This window comes from Myotis nattereri (assembly GCF_964212035.1).
Source record: "Myotis nattereri genome assembly, chromosome: 4".
Classification (NCBI taxonomy): domain Eukaryota; kingdom Metazoa; phylum Chordata; class Mammalia; order Chiroptera; family Vespertilionidae; genus Myotis; species Myotis nattereri.
Genome location: NC_138079.1, coordinates 111,684,423 through 111,708,467, shown reverse-complemented (window position 1 = coordinate 111,708,467; position 24,045 = coordinate 111,684,423). Strand labels below are relative to the sequence as shown.

Here is a 24,045-nt window from a genome sequence, read left to right as displayed (position 1 = left end):
AATATCGACTTTTTTATTTTTCAGATAAATTCAGTGTAGGTGCATCTTAGATAAATAAATAATTTTACATAACAAGTTATCTTAAAGACCATACACATGGATTGACGAGAGAGGGGAAGAGCAATTTCAATAGTGTCGAAAATGAACTATTGAGGACTTGGAATGCCATTCCAGAAATTTTTTTCTGTTTAAAAAACTTGGCAACAGCATTACTCTCCATGTTTTCATCCACATACGCTTGTAAATTTTTGTTCTCAGTGATGAATTTTGTTAAGTCTCGTAATAGGAGTAGCCTGACGGATGAAAGTAGTAGCTCGTGCATATCCCTGAAGATCACGAAATATAAACCTGATGTAAAATCTCTGTCATCAGTGATGCAGCAGGAAAAGTCCCATTTATAATATCAAACGGAGTCATAAAGTTTTCTGTCGAACTATCAGTGTACATGTATACATTAAAAAATAAATGTATTTTTCATCATCATATACTGTGTTTTTGTTGCTCGAATGAATTTTATTATTTTTTCAAGGTTCTTCACATATGTACACCTTAAGAGATATCAAGTAGGCGTAACATGTTCTCAAAAAATTAGGGTTGGCACGCAGAAGAATTCTGAGTCAGAGATTTTGCTGGTTTTGGCACGCACTCACAAAAAGGTTGCCCACCCCTACACTAAGGACATAGGGCAGGTGGCACGGCCCAGGCCTTCATGGGGCACCCAGGGTTTGACAGTCTTATCTCTTCCCTTATCCCAGCTTTTTATTTGTTTTCGTGGATCTGTGCTTTGCACATCAAGAGTAAGTTTTCTTTACCCTCAGGAACCCATTCCACCCCCCTGGCCCTGGCGGTGAGGCTGCCCTGCTGAGAATAAGAGCGCTAAGACGGCGGAGTAAGGATATCACTATATTCAGGTTCTTCTGGCTGCGGCAATAGTACATCCCAGGACAATCCGAACAATACAGTTTACTCTTTTACAGAAAAAATGTTTTATTTATTAAATAGCTAACTAAATGCAATTTAAAAAATGTTTTATTTATTAAATAACTAACTAAGTGTGATTAAAAGTATAAGACTTTTAAATCTTAATCGAGAAATCATAAAACAAGAATAGAGCCAATATCTGGATTTTCAATTTGGAATATATGCTTGGGGTACTAAAATGCAGCTAACACTTACTGTCTCCGAACATTGTCGTTAAGTTCCACATCTTCCAGAAATTTGTTAGCCACCAACTCCAGGGCATCTGTGGGCCAGGACTGGAACCAATCAATCGTGCAGCAATTGATGAGTGAAGGGAACATTCTTAGGCGGTTCCGAAAGGCATCCCCAATTGGGCTCATGGCTAATGAGAAACAGACTTTATTAGTCCCCTTCCTCCACGGAGGCCCAGGGCAGCCGGTGGGTCTTACCGAGGACTCCGGTGAGTGGGCATGCTCCCTGCTGAGCCCAGGGCTGTAACTGGGATAGTCATGATGAGTGCCTGGGGCGTGGGAGGAGTCATGGGATGTTCTCATGAAGTTCTGTGACAGGAATCAGTGACTGGTCTCCCATTCCCATTACTGTCCCTTCCAGATCCTTAGGGTCCTTTTGCCAAGTGATTGGAGCCCTTTGGTCTGGTTGCTAGGGATCTCGTACATAGCTCCTGACAGAGGTATGGAGGCATCAGCTTGTCTCCAATCCCATCTAGCCATAAGTTTTGGGGCCTATACCCCAAGTATCGTTCATTTTTTATTTAGATTCGAAGTGGTAGAGAAAGGGTGATGCACAGGGAGATGTGTGAGAAGGTCGGTGTGGCTAGAGGAGAAAGAGAGAGGGAAACGTGGTTTGAGACCAGAGTGGAGAGGATACGAGGACGGTCTGGCAGGGGGCCTTATAAAGCCATAGGGGAGGAATTTGGGTCTTCAGCCTAATAGAAAGCAATTCAAGTGTTTTAATTCTTGGGCACGTGTGCACGTGTGTGAACATACCATGACCATATTTGCAATCTATGAGAAAACCCCGTCCTGGCTCAGTGGGACCAAAAGGTCTGGAGAGGACAGGAGTGGACAGAGAGAGCCTAGTCAGAAGCTGCAGAGGAAAGGCCTGGGGAGGTGAGTGGCTCGGCCTGTGTGGGTCTCTCCCTTCTTACCAAGGACAATGTGAAGGTTCTTCTTCACCCGCTCAATAAAGAAGTTATACATAGCCAGAGGGGTGACCTCAATCTTCTCGCCGGCTGTCCTGGCTGCTGTTTGCATCTTCTCGACAAGGTCGGCCTTCTCGTCCGCAGGGAAGATGTTGGGCACGTCGCCCGTGTTCAGCAGCATGTTGATGTCCTCGACGAAGGACTCGTCCTTGACCTGGCTGTCGGCGAAGAGGAACACGGTGCGCTTGGTGGCCACGCCGGCCTGCAGCATGATCTTCTTCAGGTCCTCCCGCCAGTCGAGGTTTGAGTAGCTCTTCGTGATCTCGATCTGGTACAGCTCGTACGAGTTCATGAAGGTGGACAATTTGCTGGCACTCTGCCGCCCGCTGCCCCCAATGCCCACCAGGAGCAAGTGGCCTTTGTCCTGCTTCAGAACCCTGCAGATCCTGGAGATGTGCTCAATGGCGAATCGGAACATGACCAAGGACATGGGGGCCTTGCTGATGTTGTTGAACTCATCTAGGTAGTACTCCATGACCACCGTGAGCTGCTTCAGGTCCGTGATCTCATCATAGATTTTGGGGTCACTATCCGGTTTGAAGTAATCTCCAAAAAAGAGGCTATGGATATTATCATCGACGATCTTTCCAGTGGGTGACAGGTGGATGAGAACCTGTGGAAAGGTAAGTCCCAGCCAAGCACTCAGCCAGTGGCCCAACCTGGTTGGCAACGGGCCTTGTAGAGGAAGGGAACAGGAGGTGAGCTTATCTCCTTCGAGCACATTCTTCAAAGTCATGGTTCATTAACAGTTTAAAAAACAAAACAAACCATGATATGGGGGTCTGATGGCTGTAAAGACTATGATGGACGGACATTAGTGAAAGGCATGTAAAGCGAGGACCAGTCTGCTTGCTAAGTAGTTAAAACATTGGTGGTCAGACTGTAAGATTCCCCATAGGCCTCAAAGGAAGACACCATTTTTAAAAGTACTTGCTCCTTCACCAAATAGAGGTACAGGCGCTTCCCCTGGCTCCACTCCATGCCTAGAGTAGAAATGTTTTAGATGCTTCCTCTTCCTGTGCCGGGAGCCGGTCCATGCTTGCTGTTTCAAGGGACCTGGCATATATGGCATACTGTTCTTAATATGTTTGCTCACCTTCTTGGCACTATGTGTTTTAACCAAGGTCTCTGAGAAAGGTTGTTTCCCCAGGTAGGGATTTTCCCCTGAAGTTAGGGAGGGAATAAAACCTCTTAACTAAGTGCCAGGTGGGTAATTAATCACTTTAACTATGAACAATCATGCTTAAGCTACATAATCTTTACTCCCTGGAATGGAGATAAGAAACGCCCTAACCTTTGAAATAGAGATTGATAGGATTGGAATCAACTGGTATAAATACAGATGTAAGAAGACAGAACGAAGAGAGACAGAAATTGGCACAGAACCTACACAGAACGTTCTCTAGAGACAGAAGAACTTCGCTGGAGAGAACATGGCAAAAGATCCTGGACAGAAACTGGCCTCAGAACCTAGAGACAGAACCTAGCGAGAGAACATGGCAAAAGATCCTGGACTGAACCTGACTACAGAAATTGGCAAGAGAACCTGACTAGAACCTGGTGACTGAACCTGGCTGGAGAACCTGGACAGAACCTGGCTGGAGAACCTCGAGAGGGAACATGGCTACAGAACCTGGCTGGAGAACCTGGAGAACCTGGCTGGAGAACCTAGCAAGAGAACATGGACACAGAACCTGGCTGGAGATCCAGAGCAGAACCTCTCTGGAGTTCGAGACCAGAACTTGGCTGGAGATCCTGGCTAGGCTGCTGATCAACTGAACACTGTCTCCGTGTCATTCCTTCTTCGCCGACTCTGTCTACGCCTTTGGGAACCCCTGGACCTGCTGGGGTTGGACCCCGGCATTCCTGCATTGCCCCAACAGGGAGGTAGGGGAGGGCGTGTGTGTTTGCGTGTGTGTGTGGGGGCGGGGGGAGGGAGGGAGGGGACTCTGTTCCGGGTCTCTGGCTGCAATGTGAAAACACTTTTGCAGTTTTCCTATGGAGAAATCACAGTTTCTTAGAAATAAAGGTAGAACGAGCCCTGGCCAGTGTGGCTCAGTTGCTTGGAGCATCTTCTCATGCACCAAAAGGTGGTGGGTTCGATTCCTGGTCAGGGCACATCCTAGGTTACAGGTGCAGTCCCCGATCGAGGTGTGCACAAGAGGCAACCAATTGATGTCTCTCTCTCTCTCTCTTTTTCCCCTCACCCTCTCTCTAAAATCAATAAACATATCCTTGGATAAGAATTTTAAAAAATAGAGGTAGAACTAGATGATTCTTAAAACAACTTTTCTTATATGAAATGGGAAAGAGAAAAAAATGTAGGAATTGGAAACCATGACAATCTTTTACTTGGGTTTACCAGGGCCTCAATCAAACCATGAAAATTTATGGTTCCTTTCTCAGCTCACAAATTAATTTGACCCTGAATATGTATAAACAATAACATCATAACATCATATAGCCACTTTGAATGCTTCAAACCCTATATGTTACCAGGGAAGTGGAGCACAGTTGGGACTAGTGGTGTGTCACCAAATCAAGTGACTCGTTGGCTCAATGCCATTGCTTGAGGGTCAGAGAGCACACTGAGTCTCCACTGGGAAGGGAACCTGGACTCAGACTAACATGGTCAAGTATGGGGACCATGAGGCCAAATGATCATAGGGTCTGGCTGACCTTCTCCATGGTTTGCTTGAAGCAATTCGAGGTGGTTTCCTTCACCAAGTTGAAGAAGACCTGTCTGTCCTCATCGTCAATCAGCCGGTCATAGAAAACCCGATAGACCTCATGAATCCAAAGCCGGATAAGCTTCTCTACCTCCTGCAAAACAGAGTTGGTTTTCTGAATGATGTGCCGGAGGGGGCAATTCTCAAATCCCCGTTGGCGTGAGAATGAAACAAGATCATCTTTCAAAATCTTAAGCAGCAGGCCTCGCAAAGATTGGACACGTAGGAAGTGAGCTCTGATTGTTAGGGAGTGCTGAGTGACTTGGTAACAGAGCGACCACACTGACCTGCATGTGGGAGTGAGGACAGAGCAGCACCCCTTGGATCACCCGGGAGAAGTCCCGCAGGTTAAAGACGTAATGTGACTTGGAGGGAGTGGGCAGGAAGTTCTCCACGGCAGCTTTGTAGATCGTCATAGTGGCCTGGACCAGCATCTTCCCATACCTCGGGAGGAAGGAGAAGGTAGGCCAGTCAAGGACAGGCCAGAACTGAGGGCCCCAGACCAATATCCTGGAGGACACAAGCAACCTCTTACCTTAAGAAGATCACATCAAATCCTTTCCCAAAGTGCCAGTTAGCAATGGAGCTAAAAATCTTGGTTAAAATGTCATCCTCAAAGGCGTTGATGGAAATGACATTCAGGTGGCGGGTGAATCGCCCTGGAAGACACGCGCGCACCCTCTCATTCCTGGGCCTGGCGCTCCGCACATGGGAGCTGTTTCCCTCTGCCTCCTACCTCCTGTGCTGTGCTATGGCTGCCTCTCGCCGCACGTGGCTATTTAAACTTAAAGTAATGAATAACAAATAACATTGCAAGTTGGTTTTCCCAGTCCCACTAGTCACACTTCAAGGGCTCAAGGGTGACAGGTGGCGCTGCCGCTACGCTGCCTGGGTGGATGCAGGTCAGCCTCGGGCCCATGTGGTGGCTCTGGGAGCAGGGCTCATGCTCGCTTCTAAACGTAAAGGCACAAGCAATCAGAACACTTTTATAGCAAGGGAGCATCACCTGCCACGTACCTCCTACATACCAAACCCATTCTTCCCCAAACTAACTACTATTAATTTGGTAGCCTTACATATCTACATCTGTCTATGTTAGATATCTATGCCTTTGTATCTATATACCGGCTTTATTGAGATATAATTCATAGTAATTTTGATAATCTGAAACCCACTTTCCAGTGGATTACTTGAAACGGGCTTATGGAAAAAGTCTCTGAGTTCTTGCATGTTGGTAACAGTTTTGCTTTTATGCTTAAAGGTCAGCTTTTTTGGCTTTAACATTCTTGACTCTCATTGTGTTCCCTTGAGCATCTTAAATGTTATTCTGTTTTCTTATGGCGTAAAGCATTGCAGTTGAGAAGTCTTAAGATAACCTAACTTAGCCCTGATTGGATTGGATTGGTTTGGCTCAGTGGATAGAGCGTCAGCCTGCAGACTGAAGGGTCCCAGGTTCGATTCCAGTCAAGGGCATGTACCTTGGTTGCGGGCACATCCCCAGTAGGGGGTGTGCAGGAGGCAGCTGATTGATGTTTCTCTTTCATCGCTGTTTCTAACTCTCTATCTCTCACCCTTCCTCTCTGTAAAAAATCAATAAAATATATTAAAAAAAAATAGAATTGGATACGAAAGTAGGTATGAAAAACAGAAATACCCACATAGCAATTTAAGGCAGCAAAAGAATAATAAGCCAAATTTAAACCGCAGGGACAAATTACCATCAATAGACATGAACAAGAATTGGACGTGAACCAGAACTTTATCTCTATATTTATAAAAAGAAATTGGGTGTTATTTTAAAGACAAAAATAAAGCTTTGCTTCTTTTTATGTCTCACCTGAAAGACTGGGAAAATATTTTCATGAGGCAAGAATTTATGGCCAGTGCAACTATTTAGACTGACATTTTAAAGTTATTTAAAACCCTCACAAACCTTAGTTGCTAAAATTATACAAGCACAAAACACAGAGATTAAATGTCAATTTATACGATATTCTTGCTAAAGGAACACTTGAATGACATAAATATTAAAAAGAAATAGACCTCAAAAAAAAAAAAAAAAAGATAACCTAACTTGATTTTGCTTATCCATCAGGTGCTCTTTTTGCCTAAATGCCCAAAAGTTTTTTTTCTTTTTCTCTAATGTCCAATAATTTCACCAGTGTGCTTTGAAGTGATCACTTGGATTCTGCATCCTCAGGTACACAGTGTACCACATTCGATCACCAGCCCATGTTCGTCTTCTACAGATGAGAAGGCCTCAGAATCTGAAGTCTGGAAATGGTACTAGGATTCTTATGCAAGGATGTATACTCCTCAACTGTTAGATGAGGCGATGATGGGAGGGGGATCTTATTTATGTTTATTATTATTTTGCTCCGCGTGAGTTGCTCTCCCTTTAGCAATGTGAAGAGTTACAACAAACACAACAGGTGAAAGGGTCATGTAGCCCCAGCTGAGAACTGGCTGGCCTCCCCCGGGAACACGTGCTGGCACCTGAACTCTCCTCTTCATCTGAGGCTGTCTGGTCCTCTCCTTGTCCTGTTTCCACAACTTCCAACACGAAGTCTTCCGGTGCCGCTCCCTGGAGCTGGCCCAACCCGCCCTGGCCACAGCCGCGCACACTTTCCTCCTCCCTCCATCAGAACAGAGTGCCTGGGGTGTCTGGCTCAGCAGGCAGGGCCGGGTGGGGAGGAGAGGAGTGAGCTTCTCTTTTACGTACCAGTAATGTCATTTCTTCCTCCCCCGGGGGGCCCCATGGCTGTCACCAGCAGCACGTCCACGATGTCCAGCTTGTTTGTGTCTTTCTTGTCAAACCAGTGACCGTGGTCCATCCATTGCCGCAGGAGCTCAATGGGGGGCTGGGCCCCATACACCTCTTTGGCCGGCATGTTGAGGTCATCTGGGGAAGCAGCCACGGGCACATGCTGTAAGTTTAGGGGACCTTCTGCTCTCACAGGAGGCAGCAGAAGACTCTTCTACGGGGGAGTCCACAGCCAGTGTCCCACCCCCGCTCTGGGCAGGGCTCAGCCCACGGACGTTTTGACCTACAGGAAGAGGTTTCCCTGGTTCTGCCCATTGTGATTTTAAGGCTACCTGGATTGGCATCACACAGGCATTTAATTTTTTCGCATTCTCTCCAACAAAACATACTGATTGTCTACTGTGTGTTAGACATTTTAATTTCTGGGGCTATAATTTCTGGGGATATGTGAGGAAGACAGCCACATCCCAGCTAACAGGGTATTTAATTCAACCAGAGGTGTGGAGGCAGGCTTTGGACTAAGGCTTTGGTGGAGCAAGCTACATGGCGAGACTAGACTGTGACGTCCCGAAAGCTATCCCCAGTCTGCACATAGAGGGCACGCAGTACAATGGAGCTTATTGTCTCCCCACACCACACTGGCTGAGTGCCCCGCTTGGGAAAGGTGGCATTTTAGGAGTTTTATACCGATTATCTCATCTAATCCAAGTAATGACTTTGTCAGGAAGACAGCTTTACAGTTATGTTGGAGGTGAGGAACTGAGGGTCCTGGGAGTTAAGTCACAATATGCATAGGGTTTGAAAGTGAGATTTCAACCTCAATCTGTTTGGCTGCAAAGCTTAAACTGTGTTTTTTAAAATGTTTAATTGAATTTATTGAGGCGATATTGATTAATAAAATTATATAGGCCTCAGCTATATAATTCTATAACACATCATCTGTATATTGTATTGTGTATTTACCACCCAGCCTGTTTTTGGACATACCATAAAAATAGGAAGGGAAAACAGGTTGGAAGAAAGAAGAAAGGAAGAAAAAGAAAGGAAAATAAAATAAAAAAGGACCCTGCCTTCAAGGAGCTGACATTAGCTGGCAAGGATACAAATACATGCAATATTCATTATAAATACAGTGGGGCCTTGACTTATGAGTGTCCCGACTAACGAATTTTTTGAGATACAAGCCGTCTCTCGGCCGATTTTTTGCTTTGAGTTGCGAGCTAAAATTTGGGTTACAAGCCAGCTTCAGATACCCCACCGCTAGTTGGCGCAGCAAACGTCACAGTGAACACAACATCAGCCCAGCATCACGTGTCTCACTTGTTCACTTTTTGATTTGACATACAAGTAATTTGAGTTACGAGTTCTGTCACGGAATGCATTAAACTCGTAAGTCAAGACCCCACTGTACGTGATTTTTTAAATTGATTAGAGAGAGAGAAAGGGGAAGCGAGAGAGAAACATTGATGTGCTGCTCTATGTATTGATGCATTCATTGGTTGCTTCCTGTAAGTGCCCTGACCAGAGCTCAAACCCACAACCTTGCCTATTGGGCCGACTCTCTAACCAACTGAGCTACCCAGTCAGGGCAATACATGAATTTTACAGGCAATGAGAACACTCAGAAGAGCAGGGCATCACTATAAGTAAATGGAACGCTAGTAGAAAATGTATTTGGCACCCAAAATTCTGGGCTTGGGCCACAGCTCCGGAATTTTCCAGATGTTTGACTCCAAACAGGGAATTTAACCTTCTGGAGCCTCAGTGAATGACTAGCAAAATGAGAATGGCAGTTAATAACCTCACAGGGTTGTGGAGTTCAACTCAGATAAGTGAGAAAGTGCTTTGTAAACAGGTAAAATCTTGGGAAACATCAATGTGTTATTTCACATCTATTGAGCAAATATTGGGTTTCTTCACGTACTGATAACATATTTATCTGACACAAAATGGAGTACGGATCTTATCACAAGTGTGTGTTGCTTTTGGAGATGCAACAGGGCCACCACTGCAATCCCTTCTGAAACTGTGTCTCCCCACAGGGTCACCCAGCTGCACCCCAGGAGAAGCCGGGAGCCTGGCTCAGGCCAGGAGGCCTGGACCATGTCTCACAGACTAAAAAGGTGGCTTCCCACTGCTGTGGCTCAGGGGTTGAGCATCGACTGATGAGCCAGGAGGTTATGGCTCGATTCCCAGTCAGGACACATGCCCCAGGTGTGGGTTGATCCCCAGTAGGGGGCATGCAGGAGGCAGCCGATCAATGATCCTCTCTCATTTTTGATGTCTCCCTCTCCCTTCCTCTCTCTGAAATCAATAAAAACATATTTAAAAAGTTAATAAAAACTTGGCATGTAGTACTTGGTCAACAAATACTTGGTAATGGAAGGAGTCAGAAGAAAAAGCAAAATTAAAGAAGGAAGGAAGGGAAAGAAGAAGGAAGAGAGGGAGGGAGGAAGGGAGGAGGGGAAGGAAGAAATACTGAATTTTATTTTATCTGTCAGAGAGAGAAAGACTGCAGAGTGGACCGGCAGCCGAGAGGGGAGGAGCCTGGTGGCATCCAGGCCTGTGCCTTACCCACAAACACCACCGCCTTCTTCCCGATGGGGGGCCCGAAGAGGCCCTTCCGCCGCCGATCCAGCTTGGACATGATGATGTCCTGGGTCTGAGAGGCTGAGGTCCTGGCAGAAAAATTGAGGCAGTTGGGCAGGTAGATATTTTTGGGAAGGTGGAGCAGGAAGTTGTTGGTGATGGCTGATTTGCCGGTGCCTGTGGGTCCCACAAATAACACTGGAACCTCATGGTCCAGGTAGGTTTTCAGGAAGAAGGTCTGCCGGGCTGTCTCCACGGTGGGGATGATGAGTTCTGAGACCTGCACCACGAAGACATGGAAGAGCCTTGGTACCTGGCCCAGGAGGCTCAGCTCCATCCTTCCTGCCCATTCAGCTCCACCCCTTCTCGCCCAGGAGGCTCAGCTCCATCCTTCCTGCCCATTCAGCTTCACCCCTTCTCGCCTTCACCTTGAGTGAGTCTTTTTTTTTTAATATATATTTTATTGATTTTTTTACAGAGAGGAAGGGAGAGAGATAGAGAGTTAGAAACATCGATGAAAGAGGAACATTGATCAGCTGCTTCCTGCACATCTCCCACTGGGGACACGCCCGCAACCCAGGTACATGCCCTTGACCGGAATCGAACCTGGGACCTTTCAGTCCGCAAGCCGACGCTCTATCCACTGAGCCAAACCGGTTTCGGCGAGTGAGTCTTTAATAGTCCCAGGAGCTTAGCTTATTCCCCTGTGAGATGGGGTAGTGATGGCACCTCGTCCACTGAGCTGGTTTAAAGATGAAATGAGGTCATGCATGTAGAGATGGCATACTGTTCCTGTTTGGTAGATGAGGAAATTGAGGCCCAGAGCTTTTCTGAAATTTGCCCAAGCAACACAGCAAGTAACTGAAAATGCAGGGATTTGAATCCCAGCTGTCTGACTCCGAAGTCTATGTTGTTCACCACTAACCTGTTACCAACCCCAGTTACAATAAGAATGGGTCTGTGGCTGCTGCCCTCCCATCCACTGAGCAGCCGCCTCTTCCAGGCCATTCTGTTGCTTGACTGAGAAGGGTCAGGTGCTTCCTCCTCACCCTTTTCCCAGCATCCAGGTTCTTGGTTCTAAGGCCCATCCCCTCTTAACCCTTTTCCAATATGGGGACTGCAGCACTCTTCCTGGCATTCAGACCCCAATCGGCTCTACAGGCTTGGCTGTGGGCTCCTGGAAGCCCTGTTACTCTGAGTACAACACCCTACCTTCACTTGCCGCCCTGAACCCGAACCCTGTCATCGTCCATTTGGCCTCCATGGGGGCAGAGGAAGGGGCAGGGCCCTCTCTCTCATGTTGAAGCCTCCTGGTGTGTCTAGGCTGGGCCCACCTCCGGGGATACCCTCACCCTGGGGTTTGTGTGAGGGGCCAGCTTGATCTGTGCAGCAGGGTGGCGTGGTGCATGCTGGTAGACAAAGGCTCGGCTTCTTCGGTAAGTAATCGGATCAAAGGAAAAGGATCCGACCGAGGGCATTGCAGAGAGGACGAGAATGGACAGGCGTTGAGCAAGGATGTCCTGCTGTTATCCGCACAGTCTCCCCATAACCCTCTGAGTCAGGTGTGAAATTAGCTCAATTTTTCAGATGAAGAAAACTGCGGCTGGAGGATTGCTGCTAACTTGTCTAAAGACAGAGCCAACAGGTGATGTGAATGCAGAACCAGGTTTTGCTACCAAGACTGAGAATTTATAGCAAGTTGGGTTTCATAGATTTTTATTGTCAGGACAAGAGGAAAATGTGCAGCAGAACTGAATATATTTTCTGCACAAGACTCTCTTATTTGTATGAATTCAGCAAGATTTGAAGCCCCTGGAGCTCAGGTGACCAAACTCCTTAAGGAGAATTAAAGTTTAGGGTCTCAGTGCTGGGGAGGGGGGGGTCCTCACCACACTCAGCCCTCGGGATGGGCCCTGAACTCAGCACAAGCCACTTTGGCCCTGCCTGTCTGACATGACAATATTCCCACTTTCCTATCCACCGTCTCCACCCACCCGGGGCCATCACTGGGAGAGATCAGTCATGTCACCAGATGCTGCACAGAGTCATAAACGTGCACCCCCAGATAAACGTGCCACAAGGAAAGGAGGAGGAAGTGTCAGCGAGTCGTCTGCTAACAGACAAGCTAATCAGAACCTGTGCTGCTGAGTCAGAACCTGTGCTGCTGAGTCAGAACCTGTGCTGCTGAGAATGCAGACCAGGAAACCTTCCTCAGGGGATTTGAACAAAGGCAGGTGTCCCTTTTGTCTGAGATTCCTGAGATATCGTAATGCCACAATGCCTGTCATGACCGATAAGGCTGGGGTGGGGCTGCTCCGATCTAGCACATAGTATGTGCCATGTGTTCACGTATATTTCTCCAATTCTTACCACCACCATGGGAGCATTTTTCTGTTGTTTTGTAGTTGAGTGAACTGAGGCAAAGGGTGAAGGCGGAGTGAGGAGCCTGGGTCTCTGGTTCCAGCGTCCAGGCCTCCAGGCTCTGCCCATGAACGTTTGGCCCTTTCCTGAAGGAAGTTCTTTAAGATGCAGACACAGAACTGCTGTCAGCGCTCCTGCCTGGAGGATCTGAGTCATTGTGGAAACCGAAGTCCTATGGCCAGTCCCCCTCCTTACCTTTGCGTTGGCTGGGATGCTCTCCTCTTCCTTGGTGATATACTCGGTCCACGTGTCCCAGTGCCCACTGCCTTGCTTGAGGAAATAGAAGTCATAGATGCTCCCTGGACTCAGAGAAACAGAACAGGCTGTTAGCACACCAGGCTCACACTTCATAGCTGAGGCGCTTGCTGCCCCAGCCGGAGGCACCTGCAATGTGTCCGTGCACGACGGCACAGTCGTGGTGAAGCTCACTCACTGCGGGTACTTGCACGTCTCCTAAAGAGTGATGACTTTGCCCTGACCAGTTTGGCTCAGTGGATAGAGCGTCGGTCTGCGGACTCAAGGGTCCCAGGTTCGATTCCAGTTAAGGGCATGTACCTTGGTTGCGGGCACATCCCCAGTGGGGGGAGTGCGGGAGGCAACTGGTCGATGTTTCTAACTCTCTATCCCTCTCCCTTCCTCTCTGTAAAATATATATATATATATATATATATATATATATATATATATGATCTGTGATGACTTTATTACTTGTATAAAAACAATAGGTTCGATGTATTGAAAGAGTTAAATTATTTTTAATAATGTAAACAGGAAATATTAAAAATAACAAGAAAATAAAAAGAAAGCAATACATCACTCTAACCCTTACATCCAGAAATAACTTTCCATGGCCATCTTCCTGGCCTTCTCCCCAGGCACACAGCACATTGGAGATGGAAGGGCAGACAGATTGAAGAAAGGATTTTATAAGAATGGGATCACTTGACATGTTCCGTTTTTAAATGAAGATGCTAAGTTCAACTTTACTTAAATCTCACAGAGCCAACATGGAACTAAAGGACCTACTGAACTTGAGACAAGTCATTATTCACTACAAGATAAACTGCTTCGTAAAGAGCAACTTTTAAAACAATAATTTAGAAAAATAACCTAAGTTATTAAGGGGTTAAAGACACTATGCTTTAAGAAAATAATTTAGCCTGGCCAGTGTGGCTCAGTGGTTGAGCATCCACCTATGAACCAAGAAGTTTCTGGTTCCATTCTTGGTCAGGACACGTGCCTGGGTTGCAGGCTCCATCCCGTGTAGGGGACCTGTGGGAGGCAGCCAAACGATGTTTCTGGATCACAGGGCTCCCGCACTGAGACAGGGCACAGGCCATTCTGGGGGACCCTGCCTCCCCCGCCCCAAGTGCACAAATTCCGTGCACCGGGCCACTAGTAGTATAATAAACCACGTGCCTATCATTCAGCTTCAATAGTTATCAATATTTCATAATTCTCGTCTCACCCACTTCCCCGTCACTATATTCAATTTCCTTCCTTCTTCCCTCCCTCTCTTTCTTCTTTCTTTGGAGTACTTTGAAGCCAATCCCGACATTGTATTTCATTTGTAAATCCACATAGCTCAGTGCTGGCCAATTTCACTAATTTCTGTATGAACTGCGTGGTGATTAGCTCTCACTCTTCCCTCCTCCTCCGACTCCAGTTTCTAACACATTTTTGTTCTTTCACCACAGTTCTCCTGCTCTGAAGCTTGAGGTCTGTATTTAAATAGATTCATTGCTCAAACTCGAGTCTTTTCACACAGACTGTGTAAAAGCTCTTTATTTTGATGCATCTATTTGTTGGCTGATTTTATTTCTTTTTCCAAAATGGGACTTACAGGCACTCATGCTCTCAGTTTTTGCATGATCAGAGTGCCTGTGCTGCTTTTGGATCTAAGTGGGACTTGGCTGAGAACAGTATTCTTATGTCACATTTCCCTTCCCCCGGAACCCTGTAAGCCATGCTTTACTTATGTCCTGGAGTTTGCATGGCTGAGGCCCATCAGATGGTTTGCCCCTTTACTGACTTTATTTCCTATCGAGATGCCTGATGGAATCTTTTTGATACTCGATGTACAAGAATTTACTCAACTTATTTCTTTTGGTCAGTTATTCTCTATCAGATTCCTTCATTGTTATCATGTTAATTGTTCCTGCACCCACCTAAGTATGTGTCTATCATTTTACTTTTTATCCAATCCCAGGGCTTTTCCCATGTTGCTTTCTCCCACCTCTCCAATCTATCACCAAAGGATTTCATGTAACCCACCTACGTCCCTTCCTTTGATTGCAATGTATAAAAATAGATGAGAAACCACCATTCTCTGAAGCACTATCCCAATCCTTTGAGATATTGCTTCCTGGAAATTGTTGAGAGTTTGGCTCAAATAAACTCACAAAAATTCTTTACAGGTTTGAATGTTTTTTACGTTAAAATAATGAACAAAATAAACTGATTAACAAAATAGGACCAAAGGCATGGATACATGGAACAGACTGACAGATCTCAGAAGGGAGGAGGTTGGGGGGATTGGAAGAGATTAACTAAAGAATATATATCTATACATATATGGGCACAGACAAAATGTGTGAAGATATGGGGTTTGGTGGGGACTGGGTGGAAGGGGTCAACGAGGAGGAAAATGGGGGACATCTGTAATACTTTAACAATAACAAAAGAAAAATAAACTCCCACATATTCATAAAAAAGAATAAAATGGCAATAAATATGTACCTATCAATAATCACCTTAAATGTAAATTTAATGCTCCAATCAAAAGACAAAGGGTAGCTGAATGGATGAGAAAACAAGACCCATATATATGGTGTCTACAAGAGACCCACCTCAGAATGGAAGACTCATACAAGCTTAAAATAAAGGATTGGAAAAAGATATTACATGCAAATGGAAACAAAAACTCCTAGTTATATCAGACAAAACATACTTTAAAGCAAAGAAGAATATATATATATCTAATATGCAAAGTGTCCCCTCGGGAGTTTGACCAGGAGACTGGGAGTTCAATCGCTCGCTATGATGTGTGCTGACCACCAGGGGGTGGCGTGGAATGAAGAAAGGTCCCAGCCAGCAGCCGGAAGTCCCTGATCCGCCCTGATTGCCAGCCAGGCCTAGGGACCCTACCCTTGCATGCATTTCCTGCACCAGGCCTCTGTTACATAATAATAAAGGGAGCAAGACAACACGAGGATGTAGCCTTGTAAATGTTTATGCACTCAAAATAGGAGCACCTACATATGTAAAGCAAATCTTGATGGCCATAAAGGGAGAGATGAACAGTAATACAGTCATAGTAGGGGATTTTAACACCCCATTGACATCAATGAGTAGATCTTCCAGACAGAAAATCAAGAAGGAAACAGTGGCATTAAATGACACACTAAACCATAGGGATTTAATTGATATTTTCAGAACTTTTCAACTCAAAGCAACAGAATATACATTCTTTTCAAATACACATGATACATTTTCCAGGATAGACCACATGTTATACCACAAAACAAATATCAATAAATTTTAAAAGATTGAAATTATATCAAGCATATTCTCTAACCCCAATGTTATAAAACTAGAAATCAATTACAAAAATCCCACTGAAAAAACACACAAACACAGGGAGGCTAAATAACATGCTACTAAACAATGAATGAGAAGAATAAAATCAAGGAAGAAATAATAAGAAACCTTGAGACAAATGAAAATAAAACAAACAAATTAAAAAAAAACACACCCAACAAAATCTATGGGGTACAGCAAAAATAGTCCTAAGAGGGAAATTCATAGCATTACAGGTCTATCTCAAGAAACAAGAAAAATCTCAAATAAATAATCTATCCTTACACCTAAAGGAAATAGAAAAAAGAACAACAAAGTGAAAGTGAGTAGGAAAAAGGAAATAATAAAGATCAGAGCAGAAATAAACAAAATAGAACCTAAAAAAATACAAAAGATCAATGTAACCAGTAACTAGTTTCTTGAAAAGATAAGCAAGACTGATAAATCTTTAGCCGGACTCATCAAGAAAAAAAAGAGAGAACCCAAATATATAAAATTAGAAATGAAAGAAAAAAAGTAACAACTGACATCACAGCTATAGAAAGGTTCATAAGAAAATATTATGAACAACTATATGCCAACAAATTGGACAATCTGGAAGAGATGCATGAATACCTAGGAACATGCAATATCCCAAAACTGAATAAAAAATAATTAGAAAATCTGAACAGATTATAATTAATAAAATTGAAGCAATAAACAAAGGCTCCAATAAACAAAAGTTATGGACCATATAACTTCACAGGTGAATTTTACCAAACATTGAAAGAAGAACTAACACCTATTCTTCTGAAACTACTCCAAAAATTCAGGAGGAGAGAAGATGCCCAAGTTCTATTTACAAGGCCAGCATTATCCTAATTCCAAAACTAGATAAAGACACTACAAATAAAGAAAATTATAGGCCAATATCCCTGATGAACATAGATGCAAAAATCCTCAACAAAAGAATAGCAACTGAATTCAGCAATACATTAAAGAGATCATACATCATGATGAAGTGGGATTTATTCCTGGGATGCAAGGTTGGTACAATATATGCAAGTCAATTAACATGAAACACCACATAAACAAAATGAAGGATAAAAATCATATCATATTAATAGATGGAGGAAAGCATTTGACAAAATCCAGCACCCATCTATAATAATAAAAGCATAATGTGCTAATTAGACCAGACATCCTTCCAGACATCCTTTGGAAAACCTTCTGGATGAAGCTGGGGCTGCGAGGGAAGCCTGGTCCCAGGTGCCTGCCAGCAGCCAGAGGGAAGCCAGTGCCGACAGCCAGGGGAAGGAAGGCCTACTCTTGCACGAATTTCGTGCATCGGGCCTCTAGTGCTATATAATAAAAGGCTAATATGCAAATCAACTGAACAGCAGAACAACTGGTTGTTATGATGTGCACTGACCACCAGGGGGCAGACACTCAACACAGGAGCTGCTCTCCGGTGGTCAGTGTGCCAGAAGTTGAGCTCACCGCTGGCGAGCACAGCGGCAGTGGCGGGAGCCTCTCCTACTTCTGTGGCAGCACTAAGGATGTCTGACTGATGGCTTAAGCCGTCAGTCGGACATCCCCTGAGGGCTCCTGGACTGCAAGAGGGTGCAGGATCACTGAGGAGACGTCACCTCCACAGGATGCTCCCAAGTGTACAAATTTCAGGCACCAGGCCTCTAGTTTAACATAAAAATGCGCAAAAAAAAAGTGGTTATAGAGGGAATGTATCTCAATATAATAAAGGACATGCATGACAAACCCACAGCCAAACATCATACTCATGAGCAAAAAACTAAAAGTGTTTCCTTTAAGTTAAGATCAGAAACAACACAGGGATGTCCACTTTCACCACTCTTATTCAACATAGTACTGGAAGTCCTAGCCACAGTGATCAGACAAGAAAAAGAAATAAAAGGCATCCAAATTGGAAAGAAAGAAGTAAAACTGTCACTATATGCAGATGATATGATATTGTATATAGAGCACCCTATATAGTCTACCAAAACCTACTAGGACTGATAAATAAATTCAGTAAAGTAGCAGGATACAAAATAAATATTCAGAAATTATACACCAACTAGAGGCCCAGTGCACGAATTTGTGCACGGGTGGGTTCACAAATTGGCTCGCGATCAGGGCCAATCAGGGCTGGGTCGATCGGTGCCTGCTGGATGGAGGAAGGGACAGGGGGAGGGACTGAGGGCTGATGAGGGCCTGCCAGCAGTGGGGAGGGATGGGGCATGAAAGGTTGGCTGCCAGCCTCAAGGAGGGAGCCAGTCCTCAGCCCCCCTGGGAAAGGGGCTGTGTCCACCGCCACCCATTCCCTGTTCCCAAAAACCCCAGTGGGGTTGGGAGAGGAGGTGACGATTGCCGGGCCGGGTGAAGAAGGAATGGACACTAGATGCCAATGCTGACACTGGTGCCCTGCCACCGCACAGCTCCTTACCTACCCCCTCCTTCTTCCCTTGCCACCGCATGGCATGCAGCGGGTGGGCAATGGGCTGATTGGGGCCTGCCGGCCAGGGAGAGGAACAGGGTGCAGGAGGTTGGCCGCTGGCCCTGAGGAGGGACCTGGCCCTCAGCCCCCTGGGAAAGAGGCTGCATCCAATGCCATCCACCCCATTTTCGATCCCAGCTCGAGGCCGAAGGACTCCGCAGGGTTGGGAGAGGAGGCAATGGTCACCAGGCCAGGCACGAAAGAAATGGACACCGGACTCTGACACCGCCAGCTGGCCGTGGGAGGTTGGCTGTGGGAGTGCACTGACCACCAGAGGGCAGCTTCTGTGTTGAGCATCTGCCCCCTGGTGGTCAGTGCATGTCATAGCGACTGGTTGACGGTAGTTCCAGTTGTTCCGCTCGTTCAGTCATAGTGGTTGCTTAGGCTTCTATATATATACAGATCATGAGCTATCAGAAAGAAAGCTAAGGGGGAGTACCAAGGTGGTGGTGTAGGTAAATGCCTGTACTCACCACCTTCCACAACCACATCAAAATTACAACTAAAATATAGAACAACCACTATTCAGAGCCACCTGAAATCTGGCTGAGTGGAGGTCCTACAACTAGAGAAGTAAAGAAGAAACCACATCAAGACTAGAGGCTTGGAACAGGCTGATCCAACACCCACATGTGGTGTTTTTTAATAGGGAGGGAGATTGTCTCTGTCAAGGCTTCCTGTGAGGAGCTAGGGTCCCAGCCCCAGGGTTCCAAAGCTGGGAAGAGAAGTCCCCATAACTTGGGCTGTAAAAACCAGCAGGGATTGTAGCTCAGGGACATGGAGGCTGCTGGAGACCCAGCAGTTTCTCTTAAAAGGCCTGCACATGAAGTTACACAGTCCTGCTCCCTCTGAGCTCCAGCACTGGGCAGTAGCATTGGGTAAATCAGGGACATACAAGGAGAAACGGGACTGTCTGGCACAGGGGCAGGAACTCAGGGGTGGCTTTCCCACAACAGGGGTGCTCACAGGGGTCATTGTTCCTATGCTGGGACCTCCCTGTCACAGAGCTGACTGGCAGCCACAACTGAGTTTCCATCAGTATGGCCCACACTGTTGGATCCACCCTGGTGATTCCCTGAGACCCCGCCCCATCCAACTTGCAGCCCTACCCAAGTTGTTTGCAGCAGCTTTCCCATATGAATGGCCTGTTCTGGCGTAGACTTTAGACTTTGCTAGTATCTCTCAAAAAAGCAACAGCTGGTGTCAGTATGCTACGTATCTATCAATAAGAGGCCCAAGACCTGCCACTAGCACCAGCCTGCCTTGCTTCACAGCTGGGCCTCGCCCAGGCACTTCCTGGCTCAATAAATAGTAGCCATCTGAAGATCTCTCTGTAGCTCCTGCCAGGTGGCCCAGGCAGTGGCTGACTTTGCACTTCCCTGGAGACCCCAGAGCCAGTGCATCTGTTGGACAGCTTCAGACCATGGCAGATTACAACTCTACACATCCACATGTTACACACTCAAAGGGCAGACTCAGTGAGGACCCACTTAAGCAGGTCCTGCTCCAGTAGTTCTTCCATTATAGATGCCGCTGGTCCTCACAGTCAATTGGCCTGAAGGTCAACTCCTCCCAGTGACACCAATAGCAATCAAGGCTCAACTACAACAAGACTGTTCACACAGCCCACATGGGGGTGCACCTAGAGTGCCCAGCTCAGGTGACTAGGGGGGCTGAGCCACTGGGCTCTATAGGACACCTAGCACACAAGGCCACTCTACCAATTCCAGGAGACATAGCAGCTCTACCCAAAACATAGTAAGAAACACAGGGAAGCAGCCAAAATATGGAGACAAAGAATCATGTCACAAATGAAAGAAATGGAAGCAAGCAAACTACTAGATACAGAGTTCAAAACCTGGATACATGGCTATAAGGTACTCAAGGATTTTAATGAGAGCTTCAAGGGACTTAGTGAGACTTTCAAGGATCTTAGTGAAAATGTCAAAGACATGAAAAAGGACCAGTCAGAAATTAAGCATACACTAACTGAAATAAAGAATAATTTACATGGATTCAATAGTAGAGGATTCTAAGAATCACATCAAATATTTGGAATACGAGGAAGCAAAAACACCCAATCAGAACAGCAAAAAGAAAAAAGAATAAAAAAATATGAAGATAGTGTAAGGAGCCTCTGGGACAACTTCAAACTCATCAACATTCACATTATGGGGGTGCCAAAAGGAGAAGAGAGAGAGCAGAATATTGAAAACCTATTTGAAGAAATAATGACAGAAAACTTCCCCTACCTGGTAAAAGAAATAGACATACAAGTCCAGGAAGCTCAGAGAGTCCCAAACAAGAGGAATCCAAAGAGGACCACACCAAGACACATCATAATTAAAATGCCAAAGGTTAAAAACAAAGAGAGAATCTTAAAAGCAGCAAGAGAAAAGCAGTTATCTACAAGGTAGCACCCATACAACTGATTTCTATATAGAGAAACTTTGCAGGCCAGAGGGAGTGGCAATAAATATTCAAAATGATGAATAGCAAGGACCTCCAACTGAGATTACTCTACCCAGCAAAACTATCATTTAGAATTGAAGGTCAGGTAAAGAACTTCAGAGACAAGAAAAAGCTAGAGGAATTCATTGCCATCAAACAAGTATTACATGAAATGTTGAAGGGTATTCTAGAAGAAGAAGAAGGAGAAGAAGAAGAAGAAGAAGAAGAAGAAGAAGAAGAAGAAGAAGAAGAAGAAGGGGAGGAGGAGGAGGAGGAGGAGGAGGAAGAGGAAGAGGAAGAGGAAGAGGAAGGAGAAATAAAAAATATAAACAATAAAATGGAAATAAATACATATCTATCAACAGTTGAATCTAAAAAACAAAATAAATGAACAAGAAATCTAATGAACAAAATAAACTGATGAATAAAATAGAACCAGAGGCATGGAAACATGGGACAGACTGACCAATCTCAGAGGGAAGGGGTGAGAGGGGTGCAGGAAGAGATTAACCAAAGATCTTATTTGCATATATGCATAACCTGTGGACATGGACAATAGGGTGGTGAAAGCCTGGGGCGGAGCAGGAACTGGGTGGGAGGGGTCATAGGGGTGAAGAGGGGGACACCGGTAATACTCTCAACAATAATGGTTAAAAAAAATAAAACAATCCCATTGATAATTGTATCAATACCCCCCCCCCCCCAAGAAACTGAAGAAGCTACAAATAAATGGAAGCGTATACCAGGCGCATGTATTGGAAGGATTAAAATGTCTATACTACCCAAAGCACTCTATATATTCAATGCAATGCCTATCAAAATACCAATGGTGTATTTCACAGAACTAGAATAAATAACCCCCAAAATATATGTGGAACCACAAAAGATTGCAAATAGCCATAGCAACCTTTAGAAAGAAGAACGAAGTTGGCAGCATCACACTACCTGATATCACACTATGCTTCCAGGCTATAGTAATCGAAACAGCATGGTTAGGCCCAGCCAGCATGGTTCCATGGTTGAGCGTTGACCTATGAACCAAGAGGTCATGTTTTGATTCCTGGTCATGTCATATGCCCAGGTTGCAGGCTCAATCCCCAACGAGAAACAGGTGGGAGGCAGCTGATCAATGATTCTCTCTCTTTATTGATGTTTCTATCTCTCTCTTTTCCTCTCTGAAACCAAGGAATATATGTTTTTTAAAATCAGCATGGTATAGACATAAAACAGACAGATAGATCCATGGAACAGAACAGAGAGCCCAGAATAAACCTATGCCTATATGATTAATTGAGGCAAGAACATACAATGGAGTAAAGACAGTCTATTCAATAAATGGTGTTGGGAAAATTGAACAGACGCATGCAACAAACCCCACAAAAAAAAAATAAAACAACACAAGAAACTAGACCAGCCTCTTACACCATATTTAAGAATAAACTAAGAATGAATTAAAGCCTTAAATGTAAGACTCTAAATCACAGAAGCCATAGAAGAAATAGGCAGTAAAATCTCTGATGTTTCTCTTAGCAATATTTTTTCTGATATATCTCCCTAGTTAAGGGAAACAAAAGAAAATATAAACAGACAGGACTATATCAAACTAAAATGTTTTTGCACAGCAAAGAAAATTATCAACAAAACAAAAAGACAACCTACTGAATGGGAGAATATATTTTCCAGTGATACAGGGTTAATATTGAAAATTTATAAGGAACTCAGACAATTCAATACCAAAAATACAAACAGTCCAATTAAAAAAATAGGCAGAGGCCCTGAATAGACACTTCTTTAAAGAGGACATATAGATGGCCGATAGACATATGAAAAGATGCTCAACATCATTAATCATCAGAGAGATGCAAATTAAAACCACAATGAGATATCCCCTCACACTGATCAGAATGGCTATCATCAATAAATCAACAAACAACCAGTATTGGTGAGGATGTGGAGAAAAGCGAGCCCTCATGCAGTGCTGGTGGGAATGCAGACTGGCCCAGCCACTGTGGAAAACAGTATGGAGGGTCCTCAAAAAATTAAAAATGGGTGGGGGGCATGTGCAGGCTGGAAGGGGTCAAGGGGGAAAAGGGGACATCTGTAATACTTTCAACAATAAAGATAAAAAAATTAAAAATGGAACTGTCTTATGATCCAGTGATTCCACTTCTGGGTATATGTCTGAAGAAACCCCAAAACCTAATTTGAAAGAATATATGTACTACTATGTTCATTGCAGTGCTATTTACCATAAACAAGATATGGAAGCAACTCAAGTACCCTTAGAAAGACAAATGGATCAAAAGGTAGTGGTGCACAGAAATAATGGAATATTACTGTGAAAAATGATAAAATCTTATTTGTGACAGCATCTCATAGATGCAGAGAACAGCCTGATAGTTGCCAGAGAAGAGGTGGTTTGGAGGGATGGATGAAAAAGGTGAAGGGATTAAGAAGTACCAATTGGGCCTGACTGGCATGACTCAGTGGTTGAGCATTGACCTATGAACCAGGAGGTCATGGTTTGATTCCGGTCAGGGCACATGCCCAGGCTGAGGGCTCGATCCCCATTGGGAGCATGCAGGAGGCAGCCGATTGATGGTTCTCTCTCATCACTGATGTTTCTATTTCTCTCTCCCTCTCCCTTCCTCTCAGAAATCAATACAAATATTTTTTTAAAAAGAAGTTCAAATTGATAGTTAAAAAATAGTCACAGAGCCGTAAAGTGCAGCATAGGGAATCTACACTAACAAAAGAGAAACATGCAAATTGGTGTCACTCCACTACACCCACCAGCCAATCAGAGCGACTATGCAAATTAACCTAACAAAGATGG

At 44.8% G+C, this 24,045-nt stretch overlaps 1 protein-coding gene across 2 annotated transcripts in view; it reads right to left on the bottom strand.

The window, feature by feature from the left end:
* The window catches only part of DNAH3 (dynein axonemal heavy chain 3), a gene marked incomplete at both ends in the record, with an annotated part of 183,227 nt that overhangs the window by 32,566 nt on the left and 126,616 nt on the right, over positions 1–24,045 (bottom strand). For both annotated transcript variants that reach the window (XM_081089382.1, XM_081089383.1), the window contains 8 exons: positions 1,177–1,342; positions 2,129–2,795; positions 4,862–5,005; positions 5,199–5,355; positions 5,447–5,570; positions 7,634–7,813; positions 10,250–10,544; positions 12,881–12,984. In XM_081089382.1, the coding sequence (XP_080945508.1) occupies positions 1,177–1,342; positions 2,129–2,795; positions 4,862–5,005; positions 5,199–5,355; positions 5,447–5,570; positions 7,634–7,813; positions 10,250–10,544; positions 12,881–12,984 (1,837 nt within the window). The remainder of the gene's footprint in view (positions 1–1,176; positions 1,343–2,128; positions 2,796–4,861; positions 5,006–5,198; positions 5,356–5,446; positions 5,571–7,633; positions 7,814–10,249; positions 10,545–12,880; positions 12,985–24,045) is intronic.